The 16,586-nt window shown below is 45.3% G+C and overlaps 1 protein-coding gene across 1 annotated transcript in view; it reads right to left on the reverse strand.

The window, feature by feature from the left end:
* Positions 1-16,586, reverse strand: part of LOC121556697 (fibroblast growth factor receptor 3) — a gene marked incomplete at its 5' end in the record, with an annotated part of 202,654 nt that overhangs the window by 16,592 nt on the left and 169,476 nt on the right. The window contains 2 exons of the mRNA XM_045215005.1: positions 4,300-4,405; positions 4,532-4,669. Of these exons, the coding sequence (XP_045070940.1) occupies positions 4,300-4,405; positions 4,532-4,669 (244 nt within the window). The remainder of the gene's footprint in view (positions 1-4,299; positions 4,406-4,531; positions 4,670-16,586) is intronic.

Raw genomic sequence — 16,586 nt, forward strand, 5'->3', positions numbered from 1 at the left:
ATAGACAGGTCCAGGTATTCCTGAAGGAACCAACACAACACACAGTGTTAGAACAGACAGGTCCAGGTACTCCTGAAGGAACACAACACACAGCATTAGAACAGACAGGTCCAGGAATTCCTGAAGGAACCAACACAACACACAGCATTAGAACAGACAGGTCCAGGTACTCCTGAAGGAACCAACACAACACACAGTGTTAGAACAGACAGGTCCAGGTACTCCTGTAGTAACACAACACACAGCATTAGAACAGACAGGTCCAGGAATTCCTGAAGGAACCAACACAACACACAGCATTAGAACAGACAGGTCCAGGTACTCCTGAAGGAACCAACACAACACACAGTGTTAGAACAGACAGGTCCAGGTACTCCTGTAGTAACACAACACACAGCATTAGAACAGACAGGTCCAGGTACTCCTGTAGTAACACAACACACAGCATTAGAACAGACAGGTCCAGGTACTCCTGAAGGAACCAACACAACACACAGCATTAGAACAGACAGGTCCAGGTACTCCTGTAGTAACACAACACACAGCATTAGAACAGACAGGTCCAGGTATTCCTGACGGAACCAACACAACACACAGTGGTTCAAGAGGGTTATTTGGACACTGGGGTCCAAAGGGGTTATTTGGACACTGGGGTCCAAGAGGGTTATTTGGACACTGGGGTCCAAGAGGGTTATTTGGACACTGGGGTCAAAGAGGGTTATTTGGACACTGGGGTCCAAGAGGGTTATTTGGACACTGGGGTTCAAGAGGGTTATTTGGACACTGGGGTTCAAGAGGGTTATTTGAACAGTGGGGTTCAAGAGGGTTATTTGGACACTGGGGTCCAAGAGGGTTATTTGGACACTGGGGTCCAAGAGGGTTATTTGGACACTGGGGTCCAAGAGGGTTATTTGAACAGTGGGGTTCAAGAGGGTTATTTGGACACTGGGGTTCAAGAGGGTTATTGGGACACTGTGGTTCAAGAGGGTTATTTGGACACTGGGGTTCAAGAGGGTTATTTGGACACTGGGGTTCAAGAGGGTTAATTACCCACTGGGGTCCAATAGGGTTATTTGGAGACTGGGGTTCAAGAGGGTTATTTGGACACTGTGGTTCAAGAGGGTTATTTGGACACTGGGGTTCAAGAGGGTTATTTGGACACTGGGGTTCAAGAGGGTTAATTACCCACTGGGGTCCAATACGGTTATTTGGAGACTGGGGTCCAAGAGGGTTATTTGGACACTGGGGTCCAAGAGGGTTATTTGGACACTGTGGTTCAAGAGGGTTATTTGGACACTGTGGTTCAAGAGGGTTATTTGGACACTGGGGTTCAAGAGGGTTATTTGGACACTGGGGTTCAAGAGGGTTAATTACCCACTGGGGTCCAATAGGGTTATTTGGAGACTGGGGTTCAAGAGGGTTATTTGGACACTGTGGTTCAAGAGGGTTATTTGGACACTGGGGTTCAAGAGGGTTATTTGGACACTGGGGTTCAAGAGGGTTATTTGGACACTGGGGTTCAAGAGGGTTATTTGGACACTGGGGTTCAAGAGGGTTAATTACCCACTGGGGTCCAAGAGGGTTATTTGGAGACTGGGGTTCAAGAGGGTTATTTGGACACTGGGGTCCAAGAGGGTTATTTGGAGACTGGGGTTCAAGAGGGTTATTTGAACAGTGGGGTCCAAGAGGGTTATTTGGACACTGGGGTTCAAGAGGGTTATTTGGACACTGGGGTTCAAGAGGGTTATTTGGACACTGTGGTTCAAGAGGGTTATTTGGACACTGGGGTTCAAGAGGGTTATTTGGACACTGGGGTTCAAGAGGGTTAATTACCCACTGGGGTCCAATAGGGTTATTTGGAGACTGGGGTTCAAGAGGGTTATTTGGACACTGGGGTTCAAGAGGGTTATTTGGACACTGGGGTTCAAGAGGGTTAATTACCCACTGGGGTCCAAGAGGGTTATTTGGAGACTGGGGTTCAAGAGGGTTATTTGGACACTGGGGTTCAAGAGGGTTATTTGGAGACTGGGGTTCAAGAGGGTTATTTGAACAGTGGGGTCCAAGAGGGTTATTTGGACACTGGGGTTCAAGAGGGTTATTTGGACACTGGGGTTCAAGAGGGTTATTTGGACACTGTGGTTCAAGAGGGTTATTTGGACACTGGGGTTCAAGAGGGTTATTTGGACACTGGGGTTCAAGAGGGTTAATTACCCACTGGGGTCCAATAGGGTTATTTGGAGACTGGGGTTCAAGAGGGTTATTTGGACACTGTGGTTCAAGAGGGTTATTTGGACACTGGGGTTCAAGAGGGTTATTTGGACACTGGGGTTCAAGAGGGTTAATTACCCACTGGGGTCCAATACGGTTATTTGGAGACTGGGGTCCAAGAGGGTTATTTGGACACTGGGGTCCAAGAGGGTTATTTGGACACTGTGGTTCAAGAGGGTTATTTGGACACTGTGGTTCAAGAGGGTTATTTGGAAACTGGGGTTCAAGAGGGTTATTTGGACACTGGGGTTCAAGAGGGTTAATTACCCACTGGGGTCCAATAGGGTTATTTGGAGACTGGGGTTCAAGAGGGTTATTTGGACACTGTGGTTCAAGAGGGTTATTTGGACACTGGGGTTCAATAGGGTTATTTGGACACTGGGGTTCAAGAGGGTTATTTGGACACTGGGGTTCAAGAGGGTTATTTGGACACTGGGGTTCAAGAGGGTTAATTACCCACTGGGGTCCAAGAGGGTTATTTGGAGACTGGGGTTCAAGAGGGTTATTTGGACACTGGGGTCCAAGAGGGTTATTTGGAGACTGGGGTTCAAGAGGGTTATTTGAACAGTGGGGTCCAAGAGGGTTATTTGGACACTGGGGTTCAAGAGGGTTATTTGGACACTGTGGTTCAAGAGGTTTATTTGGACACTGGGGTTCAAGAGGGTTATTTGGACACTGGGGTTCAAGAGGGTTATTTGGACACTGTGGTTCAAGAGGGTTATTTGGACACTGGGGTTCAAGAGGGTTATTTGGACACTGGGGTTCAAGAGGGTTATTTGGACACTGTGGTTCAAGATGGTTATTTGGACACTGGGGTTCAAGAGGGTTATTTGGACACTGGGGTTCAAGAGGGTTAATTACCCACTGGGGTCAAAGAGGGTTATTTGGACACTGGGGTTCAAGAGGGTTATTTAGACACTGGGGTCCAAGAGGGTTATTTGGACACTGGGGTCCAAAGGGGTTATTTAGACACTGGGGTCCAAGAGGGTTATTTGGACACTGGGGTCCAAGAGGGTTATTTGGAGACTTGGGTTCAAGAGGGTTATTTGGACACTGGGGTCCAAGAGGGTTAATTACCCACTGGGGTCAAAGAGGGTTATTTGGACTGGGGTTCAAGAGGGTTATTTGGACACTGGGGTTCAAGAGGGTTATTTGGACACTGGGGTCAAAGAGGGTTATTTGGACACTGGGGTCAAAGAGGGTTATTTGGACACTGGGGTCAAAGAGGGTTATTTGGACACTGGGGTTAAAGAGGGTTATTTGGACACTGGGGTTCAAGAGGGTTATCTGCAAATAGTCCGGGTAGCAATGATTAGCTGTTCAGGAGTCTTATGGCTTGGGGGTAGAATCACAGTAATCTGGGGTTAGGGTTACAGTAATCTGGGGTTAGGGTTACAGTAATCTGGGGTTAGGGTTACAGTAATCTGGGGTTAGGGTTACAGTAATCTGGGGTTAGAGTTACAGTAATCTGGGGTTAGGGTTAGAGTAATCTGGGGTTAGGGTTTCAGTAATCTGGGGTTAGTGTTACAGTAATCTGGGGTTAGGGTTACAGTAATCTGGGGTTAGGGTTACAGTAATCTGGGATTAGGGTTACAGTAATCTGGGGTTAGAGTTACAGTAATCTGGGGTTAGGGTTACAGTAATCTGGGGTTAGGGTTACAGTAATCTGGGGTTAGGGTTTCAGTAATCTGGGGTTAGGGTTACAGTAATCTGTGGTTAGGGTTACAGTAATCTGGGGTTAGGGTTACAGTAATCTGGGGTTAGGGTTACAGTAATCTGGGGTTAGGGTTACAGTAATCTGGGGTTAGGGTTACAGTAATCTGGGGTTAGGGTTAGAGTAATCTGGGGTTAGGGTTAGAGTAATCTGGGGTTAGAGTTACAGTAATCTGGGGTTAGGGTTACAGTAATCTGGGGTTAGGGTTTCAGTAATCTGGGGTTAGGGTTACAGTAATCTGGGGTTAGGGTTACAGTAATCTGGGGTTAGGGTTACAGTAATCTGGGGTTAGAGTTACAGTAATAGTTGTGACTTACGTCCGTGGAGGTCATGGATAGAACCCTGTCATGGTCTTCCACCAGCTGCCTGAAGGTAGGCCTCTGGGATGGAACAGCATGCCAGCACTCCCTCATGATCATATACCTACAGAGACACAACAGTTACAATACAACACTCCCTCATGATCATATACCTACAGAGACACAACAGTTACAATACAACACTCCCTCATGATCCATGTCTATATGATAGTGTATAAACATGACGTACAGTTCATGTGTGCAGTTGGCAGGCTTGTCCATGCGGTGGCCCTCATTCAGCAGTTTGAACAGCTCCTCGACAGGGATGCCGGGGTACGGGGACCCCCCCAGGGTGAAGATCTCCCAGAGCAGCACCCCATAGGACCACCTGGAGAGAGGGAGGGAGGGAACATACATCAAAGGTTAGGACCACCTGGAGAGAGGTTAGGACCACCTGGAGAGAGGTTAGGACCACCTGGAGAGAGGTTAGGACCACCTGGAGAGAGGGAGGGACCACCTGGAGAGAGGGAGGGACCACCTGGAGAGAGGGAGGGACCACCTGGAGAGAGGTTAGGACCACCTGGAGAGAGGGAGGGACCACCTGGAGAGAGGTTAGGACCACCTGGAGAGAGGTTAGGACCACCTGGAGAGAGGGAGGGACCACCTGGAGAGAGGTTAGGACCACCTGGAGAGAGGGAAGGACCACCTGGAGAGAGGGAGGGACCACCTGGAGAGAGGTTAGGACCACCTGGAGAGAGGGAGGGACCACCTGGAGAGAGGTTAGGACCACCTGGAGAGAGGGAGGGACCACCTGGAGAGAGGTTAGGACCACCTGGAGAGAGGTTAGGACCACCTGGAGATTTTTTATTTTTTTATAAATGTGCTAAGATTTCTAAAATCCTGTTTTCGCTTCGTCATTATGGGGTATTGTGTATAGATTGATGAGGAAAAAATTAATTTAGAATAAGGTTGTAATTTAACAAAATGTGGAAAAAGTCAAGGGGTCTGTGAATACACTGCAGCCTAGACACTCAGCCTCAGTACAACAGGGCCAGCATCCTCTCTCTGCATCCTTCACCCAGTAGATAAGGGAGTTGATCAAAAATGGGTTTGTTTTCGAATTCTTTGTGGATCTGTATAATCTGAGGGAAATATGTGTCTCTAATATGGTCATACATTTGGCAGGATGTTAGGAAGTGCAGCTCAGTTTCCACCTCATTTTGTGGGCAGTGTGCACATAGCCTGTCTTCTCTTGAGAGCCAGGTCTGCCTACGGCGGCCTTTCTCAATAGCAAGGCTATGTTCACTGAGTCTTTACATAGTCAAAGCTTTCCTTAAGTTTGGGTCAGTCACAGTGGTCAGGTATTCTGCCACTGTGTACTCTCTGTTTAGAGCCAAATAGCATTCTAGTTTGCTCAGTTTTTTTGCAATTTCTTTCCAATGTGTCAAGTAATTCTCTTTTTGTTTTCTCATGATTTGGTTGGGTCTAATTGTATTGCTGTCCTGGGGCTCTGTGAGGTCTGTTTGTGAACAGAGCCCCAGGACCAGCTTGCTTAGGGGAGGGACTCTTCTCCAAGTTCATCTCTCTGTAGGTGATGGCTTTGTTATGGAAGGTTTGGGCATTGCTTCCTTTTAAGTGGTTATAGAATTTAACGGCTCTTTTCTGGATTTTGATAAATAGCGGGTATCGGCCTAATTCTGCTCTGCATGCATTATTTTGTGTTTTCTGTTGTACACAGAGGATATTTTTGCAGAATTCTGCATGCAGAGTCTTGAAGGTCCCCAAGAACACAGTGGCCTCCATCATTCTTAAATGGAAGAAGTTTGGAACCACCAAGACTCTTCCTTGAGCTGGCCGCCCTTCCAAACTGAGCAATCGGGGGAGAAGGACCTTGGTCAGAGAGGTGACCATGAACCTGATGGTCACTCTGAAAGAGCTCCAGAGTTAAGATTTCCCTTCACTGGAACTAAGGGGCCTAGCCCGAACACTGAAAAACAGCCCCAGAACATTATTCCTCCTCCACCAAACTTTACAGTTGGCACTATGCATTGGGGCAGGTAGCGTTCTCAAGGCATCCGTCAAACCCAGATTCATCTGTCGGACTGCCATATGGTGAAGCATGATTCATCACTCCAGAGAACGCGTTTCCACTGCTCCAGAGTCCAATGGCTGCGAGCTTTACACCACTCCAGCCGACGCTTGGCATTGCGCATTGTTATCTTAGGCCGTGGAAACCCATTTCATGAAGCTCCCGACAAACAGTTATTGTGCTGACGTTGCTTCCAGAGGCAGTTTGGAACTCGGTAGTGAGTGTTGCAACCGAGGACAGACGTACGTGCTTCAGCACTCGGCGGTCCACATTCTGTGAGCTTGTGTGGTCTACCACTTCACGGCTGAGCCGTTGTTGCTCCTAGACGTTGCCACTTCACAATAACAGCACTTACAGTTGACCAGGGCAGCTCTAGCAGGGCAGGAATTTAATGAACTGACTTGTTGGAAAGGTGGCATCCTATGACAGTACCACGTTGAAAGTCACTGAGCTCTTCAGTAAGGCCATTCTACTGCCAATGTTTGTCTATGGAGATTGCATGGCTGTGCGCTCAATCTTATACACCTGTCAGCAACGTGTGTGACTGAAATAGCCGAATCCACTAATTTGAAGGGGTGTCCACAGACTTTTGTATATATACTAGGTATATACAGTTGAAGTCGGAAGTTTACATACACCTTAGCCAAGTACATTTAAACTCAGTTTTTCCACAATTCCTGACATTTAATCCTAGTTAGGATCACCACTTTATTTTAAGAATGTGAAATGTCAGAATAATAGTAGAGAGAATGATTTATTTCATATTTTGTTTCTTTCATCACATCATATTGAAAGGCCGCTCAGCAAGGTAGAAGCCACTGCTCCAAAACCGCATAAAAGCCAGACTACGGTTTGCAACTGCACATGGGGACAAAGATCATACTTTTTGGAGAAATGTCCTCTGGTCTGATGAAACAAAAATATAACTGTTTGGCCATAATGACCATCGTTATGTTTGGAGGAAAAAGGGGGTCGCTTGCAAGCCGAAGAACACCATCCCAACCGTGAAGCACGGGGGTGGCAGCATCATGCTGTGGGGGTGCTTTGCTGCAGGAGGGACTGGTGCACTTCACAAAATAGATGGCATCATGAGGAAGGAAAATTATGTGGATATATTGAAGCATAATCTCAAGACATCAGTCAGGAAGTTAAAGCTTGGTCGCAAATGGGTCTTCCAAATGGACAATGACCCCAAGCATACTTCCAAAGTTGTGCCAAAATGGCTTAAGGACAACAAAGTCAATGTATTGGAGTGGCCAACACAAAGCCCTGACCTCAACCCTATAGAACATTTGTGGGCAGAACTGAAAAAGTGTGTGCGAGCAAGGAGGCCTACAAACCTAACTCAGTTACACCAGCTCTGTCAGGAGGAATGGGCCAAAATTCACCCAACTTATTGTGGGAAGCTTGTGGAAGGCTACCCGAAACGTTTGACCCAAGTTAAACAATTTAAAGGCAATGCTACCAAATACTAATTGAGTGTATGTAAACTTCTGTGATGAAATAAATAAAAGCTGAAATAAATCTCTCTCTACTATTATTCTGACATTCTTAAAATAAAGTGGTGATCCTAACTGACCTAAAACAGGGAATTTTTACTAGGATTAAATGTCAGGAATTGTGAAAAACGGAGTTTAAATGTATTTGGCTAAGGTGTATGTAAACTTCCGACTGTATATACAGTGTAAACTTCCGACTTCAACTGTATGTGTTTGGTTTTTTGTCCAGCACTTTCAGAGCTTTTGGTTTCTAGAGAGTTTATTGGTTTCATTGCTGTGATACCTACTACTGTGGTTGAGACACAGTACGAGAGATGGGACCTGTGTGATTGCCAACAAGGGTTTTGCCACCAAGTACTAAGTCATGTTTTGCAGAGGGGTCAAATACTTATTTCCCTCATTAAAATGCAAATCAATTTATAACATTTTTGAAATGTGTTTTTCTGGATTTTTTTGTTGTTATCCTGTCTCTCACTGTTCAAATAAACCTACCATTAAAATTATAGACTGATCATTTCTTTGTCAGTGGGAAAATGTACAAAATCAGCAAGGGATCAAATACTTATTTCCCTCACTGTAGCATTGTATGTGGTCAAACAATTTTTGGGTTGGTAACAGGTTGATTGGTCGGCTATTTGAGCCAGTAAAGGGGGCTTTACTATTCTTAGGTAACGGAATGACTTTTGCTTCCCTCCAGGCCTGAGGACACACACTTTCTAGTAGGCTTAAATCGAAGATATGGCAAATAGCAGTGGTAATATCGTCCATTATTATCCTCAGTAATTTTCCATCCAAGTTGACCCCGATAGAGCGGTCAGAGGTCAGAGGATGTTGACCCCGATAGAGAGGTCAGAGGATGTTGACCCCCGATAGAGCGGTCAGAGGATGTTGACCCCCGATAGAGCGGTCAGAGGATGTTGACCCCCGATAGAGCGGTCAGAGGATGTTGACCCCCGATAGAGCGGTCAGAGGATGTTGACCCCCGATAGAGAGGTCAGAGGATGTTGACCCCCGATAGAGAGGTCAGAGGATGTTGACCCCCGATAGAGCGGTCAGAGGATGTTGACCCCCGATAGAGCGGTCAGAGGATGTTGACCCCGATAGAGAGGTCAGAGGATGTTGACCCCCGATAGAGAGGTCAGAGGATGTTGACCCCCGATAGAGAGGTCAGAGGATGTTGACCCTGATAGAGCGGTCAGAGGATGTTGACCCCCGATAGAGCGGTCAGAGGATGTTGACCCCCGATAGAGAGGTCAGAGGATGTTGACCCCCGATAGAGCGGTCAGAGGATGTTGACCCCGATGATAGAGCGGTCAGAGGATGTTGACCCCCGATAGAGAGGTCAGAGGATGTTGACCCCCGATGATAGAGCGGTCAGAGGATGTTGACCCCCGATAGAGAGGTCAGAGGATGTTGACCCCGATAGAGAGGTCAGAGGATGTTGACCCCGATAGAGAGGTCAGAGGATGTTGACCCCCGATAGAGCGGTCAGAGGATGTTGACCCCGATAGAGAGGTCAGAGGATGTTGACCCCCGATGATAGAGCGGTCAGAGGATGTTGACCCCCAATAGAGTGGTCAGAGGATGTTGACCCCGATAGAGAGGTCAGAGGATGTTGACCCCGATGATAGAGCGGTCAGAGGATGTTGACCCCCGATAGAGAGGTCAGAGGATGTTGACCCCCGATAGAGAGGTCAGAGGATGTTGACCCCGATGATAGAGCGGTCAGAGGATGTTGACCCCCGATAGAGCGGTCAGAGGATGTTGACCCCGATAGAGAGGTCAGAGGATGTTGACCCCGATGATAGAGCGGTCAGAGGATGTTGACCCCGATGATAGAGCGGTCAGAGGATGTTGACCCCCGATAGAGCGGTCAGAGGATGTTGACCCCCGATAGAGCGGTCAGAGGATGTTGACCCCCGATAGAGCGGTCAGAGGATGTTGACCCCCGATAGAGCGGTCAGAGGTCAGAGGATGTTGACCCCGATGGAGAGGTCAGAGGATGTTGACCCCCGATAGAGCGGTCAGAGGATGTTGACCCCCGATAGAGCGGTCAGAGGATGTTGACCCCCGATAGAGAGGTCAGAGGATGTTGACCCCCGATAGAGCGGTCAGAGGATGTTGACCCCCGATAGAGCGGTCAGAGGATGTTGACCCCCGATAGAGAGGTCAGAGGATGTTGACCCCGATGATAGAGCGGTCAGAGGATGTTGACCCCCGATAGAGCGGTCAGAGGATGTTGACCCCCGATAGAAAGGTCAGAGGATGTTGACCCCGATAGAGAGGTCAGAGGATGTTGACCCCCGATAGAGCGGTCAGAGGATGTTGACCCCCGATAGAGCGGTCAGAGGATGTTGACCCCCGATAGAGAGGTCAGAGGATGTTGACCCCGATGATAGAGCGGTCAGAGGATGTTGACCCCCGATAGAGCGGTCAGAGGATGTTGACCCCCGATAGAGAGGTCAGAGGATGTTGACCCCGATAGAGAGGTCAGAGGATGTTGACCCCCGATAGAGCGGTCAGAGGATGTTGACCCCCGATAGAGCGGTCAGAGGATGTTGACCCCCGATAGAGAGGTCAGAGGATGTTGACCCCGATAGAGCGGTCAGAGGATGTTGACCCCCGATAGAGCGGTCAGAGGATGTTGACCCCCGATAGAGAGGTCAGAGGATGTTGACCCCGATGATAGAGCGGTCAGAGGATGTTGACCCCGATAGAGCGGTCAGTTTGATTTTGGTGCTTTCTTCTCTTTTGGTCAGATAGGATTCCATCCATCTGTTTGCGCAAGCTGATAGGTTGTGGGGTGACAGATTGGATAGCAGCACATTGTGGTTCACTATGTCGAATGCTTTCTTTAAATCCAGGAAAACAGCTCCCACATTTCGGTTGAATGATGTGTCCTGAAACCAAACTGCACTGAATGGAGAGGTGAGGGACCTGAGTTAGGTGGGCTATTAGTTGGTTGGCCACAACCTTTTCTGCCACCTCGGATATGATTGGCAGAACGCTGATGGGTCTATATTTGGCCATCAGTTAGATCTCCAGAACGCTGATGGGTCTATATTAGGCCATCAGTTAGATCTCCAGCCTTGAAGATTGGTGTTATGACAGCAGATTTCCAGTCGTCAGGGAACACTGCTTGTTTAATTGATAGATTTACCAGATGAGTCACTGGAGAGCACAGGGTGCTGGCGTTTGTCTTCAGGATGGCGGAGTCATTTCCATACACATCCTGTGTTCACAGGAAGTCATTTCCATACATCCTGTGTTCACAGGAAGTCATTTCCACACATCCTGTGTTCACAGGAAGTCATTTCCACACATCCTGTGTTCACAGGAAGTCATTTCCACACATCCTGTGTTCACAGGAAGTCATTTCCATACACATCCTGTGTTCACAGGAAGTCATTTCCACACACATCCTGTGTTCACAGGAAGTCATTTCCACACATCCTGTGTTCACAGGAAGTCATTTCCATACACATCCTGTGTTCACAGGAAGTCATTTCCACACATCCTGTGTTCACAGGAAGTCATTTCCACACATCCTGTGTTCACAGGAAGTCATTTCCACACATCCTGTGTTCACAGGAAGTCATTTCCACACATCCTGTGTTCACAGGAAGTCATTTCCACACATCCTGTGTTCACAGGAAGTCATTTCCATACACATCCTGTGTTCACAGGAAGTCATTTCCACACACATCCTGTGTTCACAGGAAGTCATTTCCACACATCCTGTGTTCACAGGAAGTCATTTCCATACACATCCTGTGTTCACAGGAAGTCATTTCCACACATCCTGTGTTCACAGGAAGTCATTTCCATACACATCCTGTGTTCACAGGAAGTCATTTCCATACACATCCTGTGCCTTGGCCTTTTTCATTATCTCCTGCTCAGGTACTTCAGCTATGTTAAAACAGGAGCCTGTCAGTCAGGTGAAGGGATCACTTTATTTCTATGGCCAAATGTGACTGCCTGGTTCTCAACTGAGTCTAAGGAAATTGTTAAATGTTGAGGCTATTTCATCTTTCCTTGTATTTTCAGTTCATATACCTGCTTTGCTTTTACACCTTTCTTGGATGTGTTGAGATTATCCCATAGTAGTTTACTATTTCCTCTATCTTGGATGTGTTGCGATTATCCCATAATAGTTTACTATTTCCTCTAGCTTGGATGTGTTGAGATTATCCCATAGTACATAGGTCACTAACAGGCGGACCGCGGTCCGGATCCGGACCCAGAAGCCGTCCCATACGGACCCGGACCAAAACAAAAGATTATGAATTAAAACCTGACGGGGCGCTTCTATTTTAATATGCACAGCTTTTGTAGTCTTTACGGTACTCGTTTTGTGAATGAGGAAACTCACCGACCAATTGCATGTGAGTTAAGCGATCCCACGTGATACCACTCAGCCAATGAAGTCTTTGCATTCCTGGCGGTAAACATTGGGACTCTACAGTGCAGACAGATGAGAGTTTTAGAGGCAAGTTACCAAGGAAAAGAAAGTCGGATTAAAAAGATAGCGATATATGTAGAAAACAAAGGGAGCGAAAACAGACGAATGAGACGGAGAAAGGGAACGAAACAGACGAGTGAGAAACAGACGAATGAGACGGAGAAAGGGAGAGATACAGACGAGTGTGCCGGAGAAAGCTGAGGAAAATACGAGTGAGACGGAGAAAGTTGACGAAAATATGAGTGAGACGGAGAAAGGGAGCGAAACAGACGAGTGAGGCAGAAAAAGGGTAACAGTTAGAGAAAATAAGGAACAAATGGCACTCTCCAAAAAAAGAAAAGTGGACAATGAAAACAGAGCATTTAATCCAGAATGGACAGACTCATATGACCAGTCCACCAGGATCCTGAGCAACACATTCACTGCCCAACAACGTGCTCTTGAGTGTTCCCTCAGAGTTTCTTGGATTTTGGGTAAACACAAAAAGCCATTTACAGATGGAGGGGTTGTCAAAGAATGCATGAGTGCAGTAGCTGAAACACTACTTGAGGGAAAACAAAAAAATGAGCTTTGTGATAAAATAAAGCAAATTCCCATGTCAGCATCATCTGCCACAAAGAAAAGTGAAATATTAACTCAGGATGTGCTAACCCAGCTAGATGAAGCCATGCATAAGGCACCATGTGTAGGCTTAGCTGTGGATGAGTCCACTGACATATGTGACAATGCTCAGCTGTTAGTGTTTGCCAGGTTTTTCAACACAGCCCAGAAAACATTCTGTGAAGACATGTTAGGTGTCACTCCCCTTCAGACCAGTACAAGAGGAGAGGATATCTACCTGGCCATTAAGGAGATGTTAACAAAAAGAGGAATAGAGCCAAAACAAGTGGTTTCAATAACCACAGATGGAGCCCCCTTCTATGATAGGGAAAGAAAAAGGAGCTGTAGCAAGACTGAAAGGGGACAATCCTGAGCTTTTATCTTACCATTGCATCATTCATCAATCTGTCCTCTGTGCCTCCCTGTCAGATGAGCATGCTGAGGTGATGAATACAATGATGAAAATGATAAATGTTCTCAGGGCATCCTCTTCCTACCAGCATCGCATGCTTAGGGAATTCCTCAGAGAAGTTGATGCCAATGCTGATGATCTTTTGCTGCACAACAATGTGAGATGGCTCAGCAAAGGCAGGGTGCTAGAGCGCTTTTGGTCCATCAGGAGGGAATTAGCATCTTTTTTGGCAGAGCTAAGCAGTCAGAAGGCAACACAGTTTTCTCTCTTTTTAGAAAATGAGAAATGGATGGATAATGTGGCCTTTTTGGTTGACATCACGTTACATCTGAATGAACTGAATTTGAGGCTACAGGGCAAGGACAATTCAATTTGTGAACTGATGACAGCTGTTCGCTCCTTTCAGAGGAAACTTGAAGTGTTCAAGGAAGACCTGCAGGGAGACTGTGTACACTTCCCAGCAGTGCAGGAACAGGTTCAGGGACAGAGAGATTTGTCTTCTTTTGTTGATTTTATTGATAAGCTGATTGTAAACTTCAGCAACCGTTTTGACAGCTTCAGCTTTGGAGAGCAGCTCACCATGTTCATTCAGAACCCATTTCTGATCACAGATGTCAGGGGGTTCTCAAAGGAAGTCACACAGCACTTTAAATGGGTAAATGCTGGGTCTCTCCAGATGCAATTGGTTGATCTCCAAGCAGATGTGGCCCTGAAAGAGCAGTTTGTAAGAACTGACCCTTCCACTTTCTGGTTCCAAATGGTCCCTGAGACTGCTTTCCCGGGTCTGAGGAAAGTAGCCCTATACATCTTGACCATGTTTGGCTCCACATACAACTGCGAGGCAGCTTTCTCCACAATGAACATAATTAAAACTAAATATCGTTCCAGGCTCACCAATGAGCACCTTCACATGTGTATGAGAATGGCCCTGACTCCATTCAAGCCCAGGTTTAAAATTCTGGCAAGACAGGCTAAAGCTCAATTCTCTCACTGAGCAAAAACATGGTGGAGTGGGATATGAGGGGAAGAAAGTGATACTCTAAAACTGTTCAATTGTTAAGATCTGTTGAGATTTATTATTTGTAAAATTGGTTGAGACTGTTGAGTCAAGATGTGAAACAGAAAAGGGGAAATTCAAACTTTTCCTCCCTTTATATTATTTTTCTGAAGTTAAGCACTTTTTTTGAAAATGCACAATTTTCACATTTTATTTATTTTCTCTTATTTTGACATGCAGCCCTAGTTTTATTTAGTTAATTAATGAGAGCACATTGTACATATCTACAGTCATACATATATGTTCAGTAGGGCTGCCCCTCTTAGTCGATTAGTCGACTAATCGGTCGTTTTGGTCTTAGTCGACTAAGATTTCTTTAGTCGATAAGTCATTTTTTATGCTTATTCATGCTTAATTACTCATTTCCAAGTAACTTATGAGAACATTTCTGGTGAACACGAGATTTAAAGTGGTGCTTTTGCAGGATTAATTTCGGAGAAACTCAGTTTTACAGATGGTTAATTAACTACATTTATATTGCGCTTTTCTAGTCTTGCACAGCTCTGTCGATTAAATCAACTAATCGATTAGTCGACAAACTCATATAAGTGTTAGTCGACTAAGAATTTCTTTAGTCGAGGACAACCCTAATGTTCAGTTCTATGTTTCGTGATAATAAATATTGTCAACAAGTTTTTGAATTGTACTGAATTAATTTGATTAGACGGTCAGTTATTGATTACATTCAGAACTACTAGGCTACTTAAATATATATACCACTAAATTGTTAGACATTATGATCTTCTGGACCTTTGCTTCAAAACATTTTCTCTAACTGGACCTTTTTTAAATTTTGTTGAATACCCCTGCCATAGTAGTTTACTATTTCCTCTATCTTGGTTGAGAAGATCAATAAAAAAGTTTGCTTTGGCCTTTCTAAGCTTGTTCAAAACATTATTGTGCAGGTCCTTAAACATCCTCATGTCAGCACTTAAACCTGTTTTCAGAGCAATCTCTTTGCTTCATGAGAGTCCACAACTGGTCATTCAACCAGGGTTTATTAGTTCTTTACACCGTTAACAGTAGCCATAAAGAGTTGAAATGAGTCATCTAAATGAGTCATCTAAATGAGTCATCCAAATGAGTCATCTAAATGAGTCATCTAAATGAGTCATCCAAATGAGTCATCTAAATGAGTCATCCAAATGAGTCATCTAAATGAGTCATCAAATGAGTCATCTAAATGAGTCATCCAAATGAGTCATCCAAATGAGTCATCTAAATGAGTCATCTAAATGAGTCGTCCAAATGAGTCATCCAAATGAGTCATCTAAATGAGTCATCTAAATGAGTCATCTAAATGAGTCGTCTAAATGAGTCGTCTAAATGAGTCATCTAAATGAGTCATCTAAATGAGTCATCTAAATGAGTCATCTAAATGAGTCATCCAAGTCACTCCAGTTTGTTAGTTTCAATTCTTCCTCAAACTTCGCCAGATCCTTCTTAGGTATTCTGCTTTTTGTCTTGTCTGTAGATTCATCTCTTTTTGGATTCCTGGTTATTGAATTCAGATTATGATTTGATATTCCTGTAATAAAGTTGAATGATTTTGTAATCCTTTCTGGTTTGTTGCTGAAAATAAGATACATTTGGGTTTTTGAGGAACGTGTGATTCTAGTTGGTCCATTAATCATCTGGGCAAAGTCATATTGACTAGTGATTTCATTAAGCTATTTCTGTTTTATTTGTCAGCCCAGTTTAAGTTAAAATTACCAAGTACAATTATTTACTTTCCAGTGGTGCCAAGTTCTTTTAGAATTGCTTTAAAATGTTCATAGAAGATGTTGTTTGATGATTGTGGGCGGTATATGTCAACAAAAGTGAATTACATTTGTAGTGACAGTGTTACGGTTACTGCAATACATTCGATTTCCATTGCGCAGGTGAATTCAAGTTGGGTGCATTAAGAAGAGTCCTTTACAGTGGCAATATCGTTAGACATGAGTGGTCCAACCAGTCAGCTAAATTAGCATTAAGAAGCCTGGTTGGACCACTCATGTCTAAAGGGTACCAAAAAATGTCTGCAGCATTGACTGTCCCCAGGAACACAGTGGCCTCCATCATTCTTAAATGCTGTGGGGATGTTTTTCAGCTGCATGAACTGGGAGACTAATCAGGATCAAGGGAAAGGTGAACTGAGGAAAGTACAGAGAGATCCTTGATGAAAACCTGCTCCAGAGCGC

This window comes from Coregonus clupeaformis, unplaced genomic scaffold (assembly GCF_020615455.1).
Source record: "Coregonus clupeaformis isolate EN_2021a unplaced genomic scaffold, ASM2061545v1 scaf0350, whole genome shotgun sequence".
Classification (NCBI taxonomy): domain Eukaryota; kingdom Metazoa; phylum Chordata; class Actinopteri; order Salmoniformes; family Salmonidae; genus Coregonus; species Coregonus clupeaformis.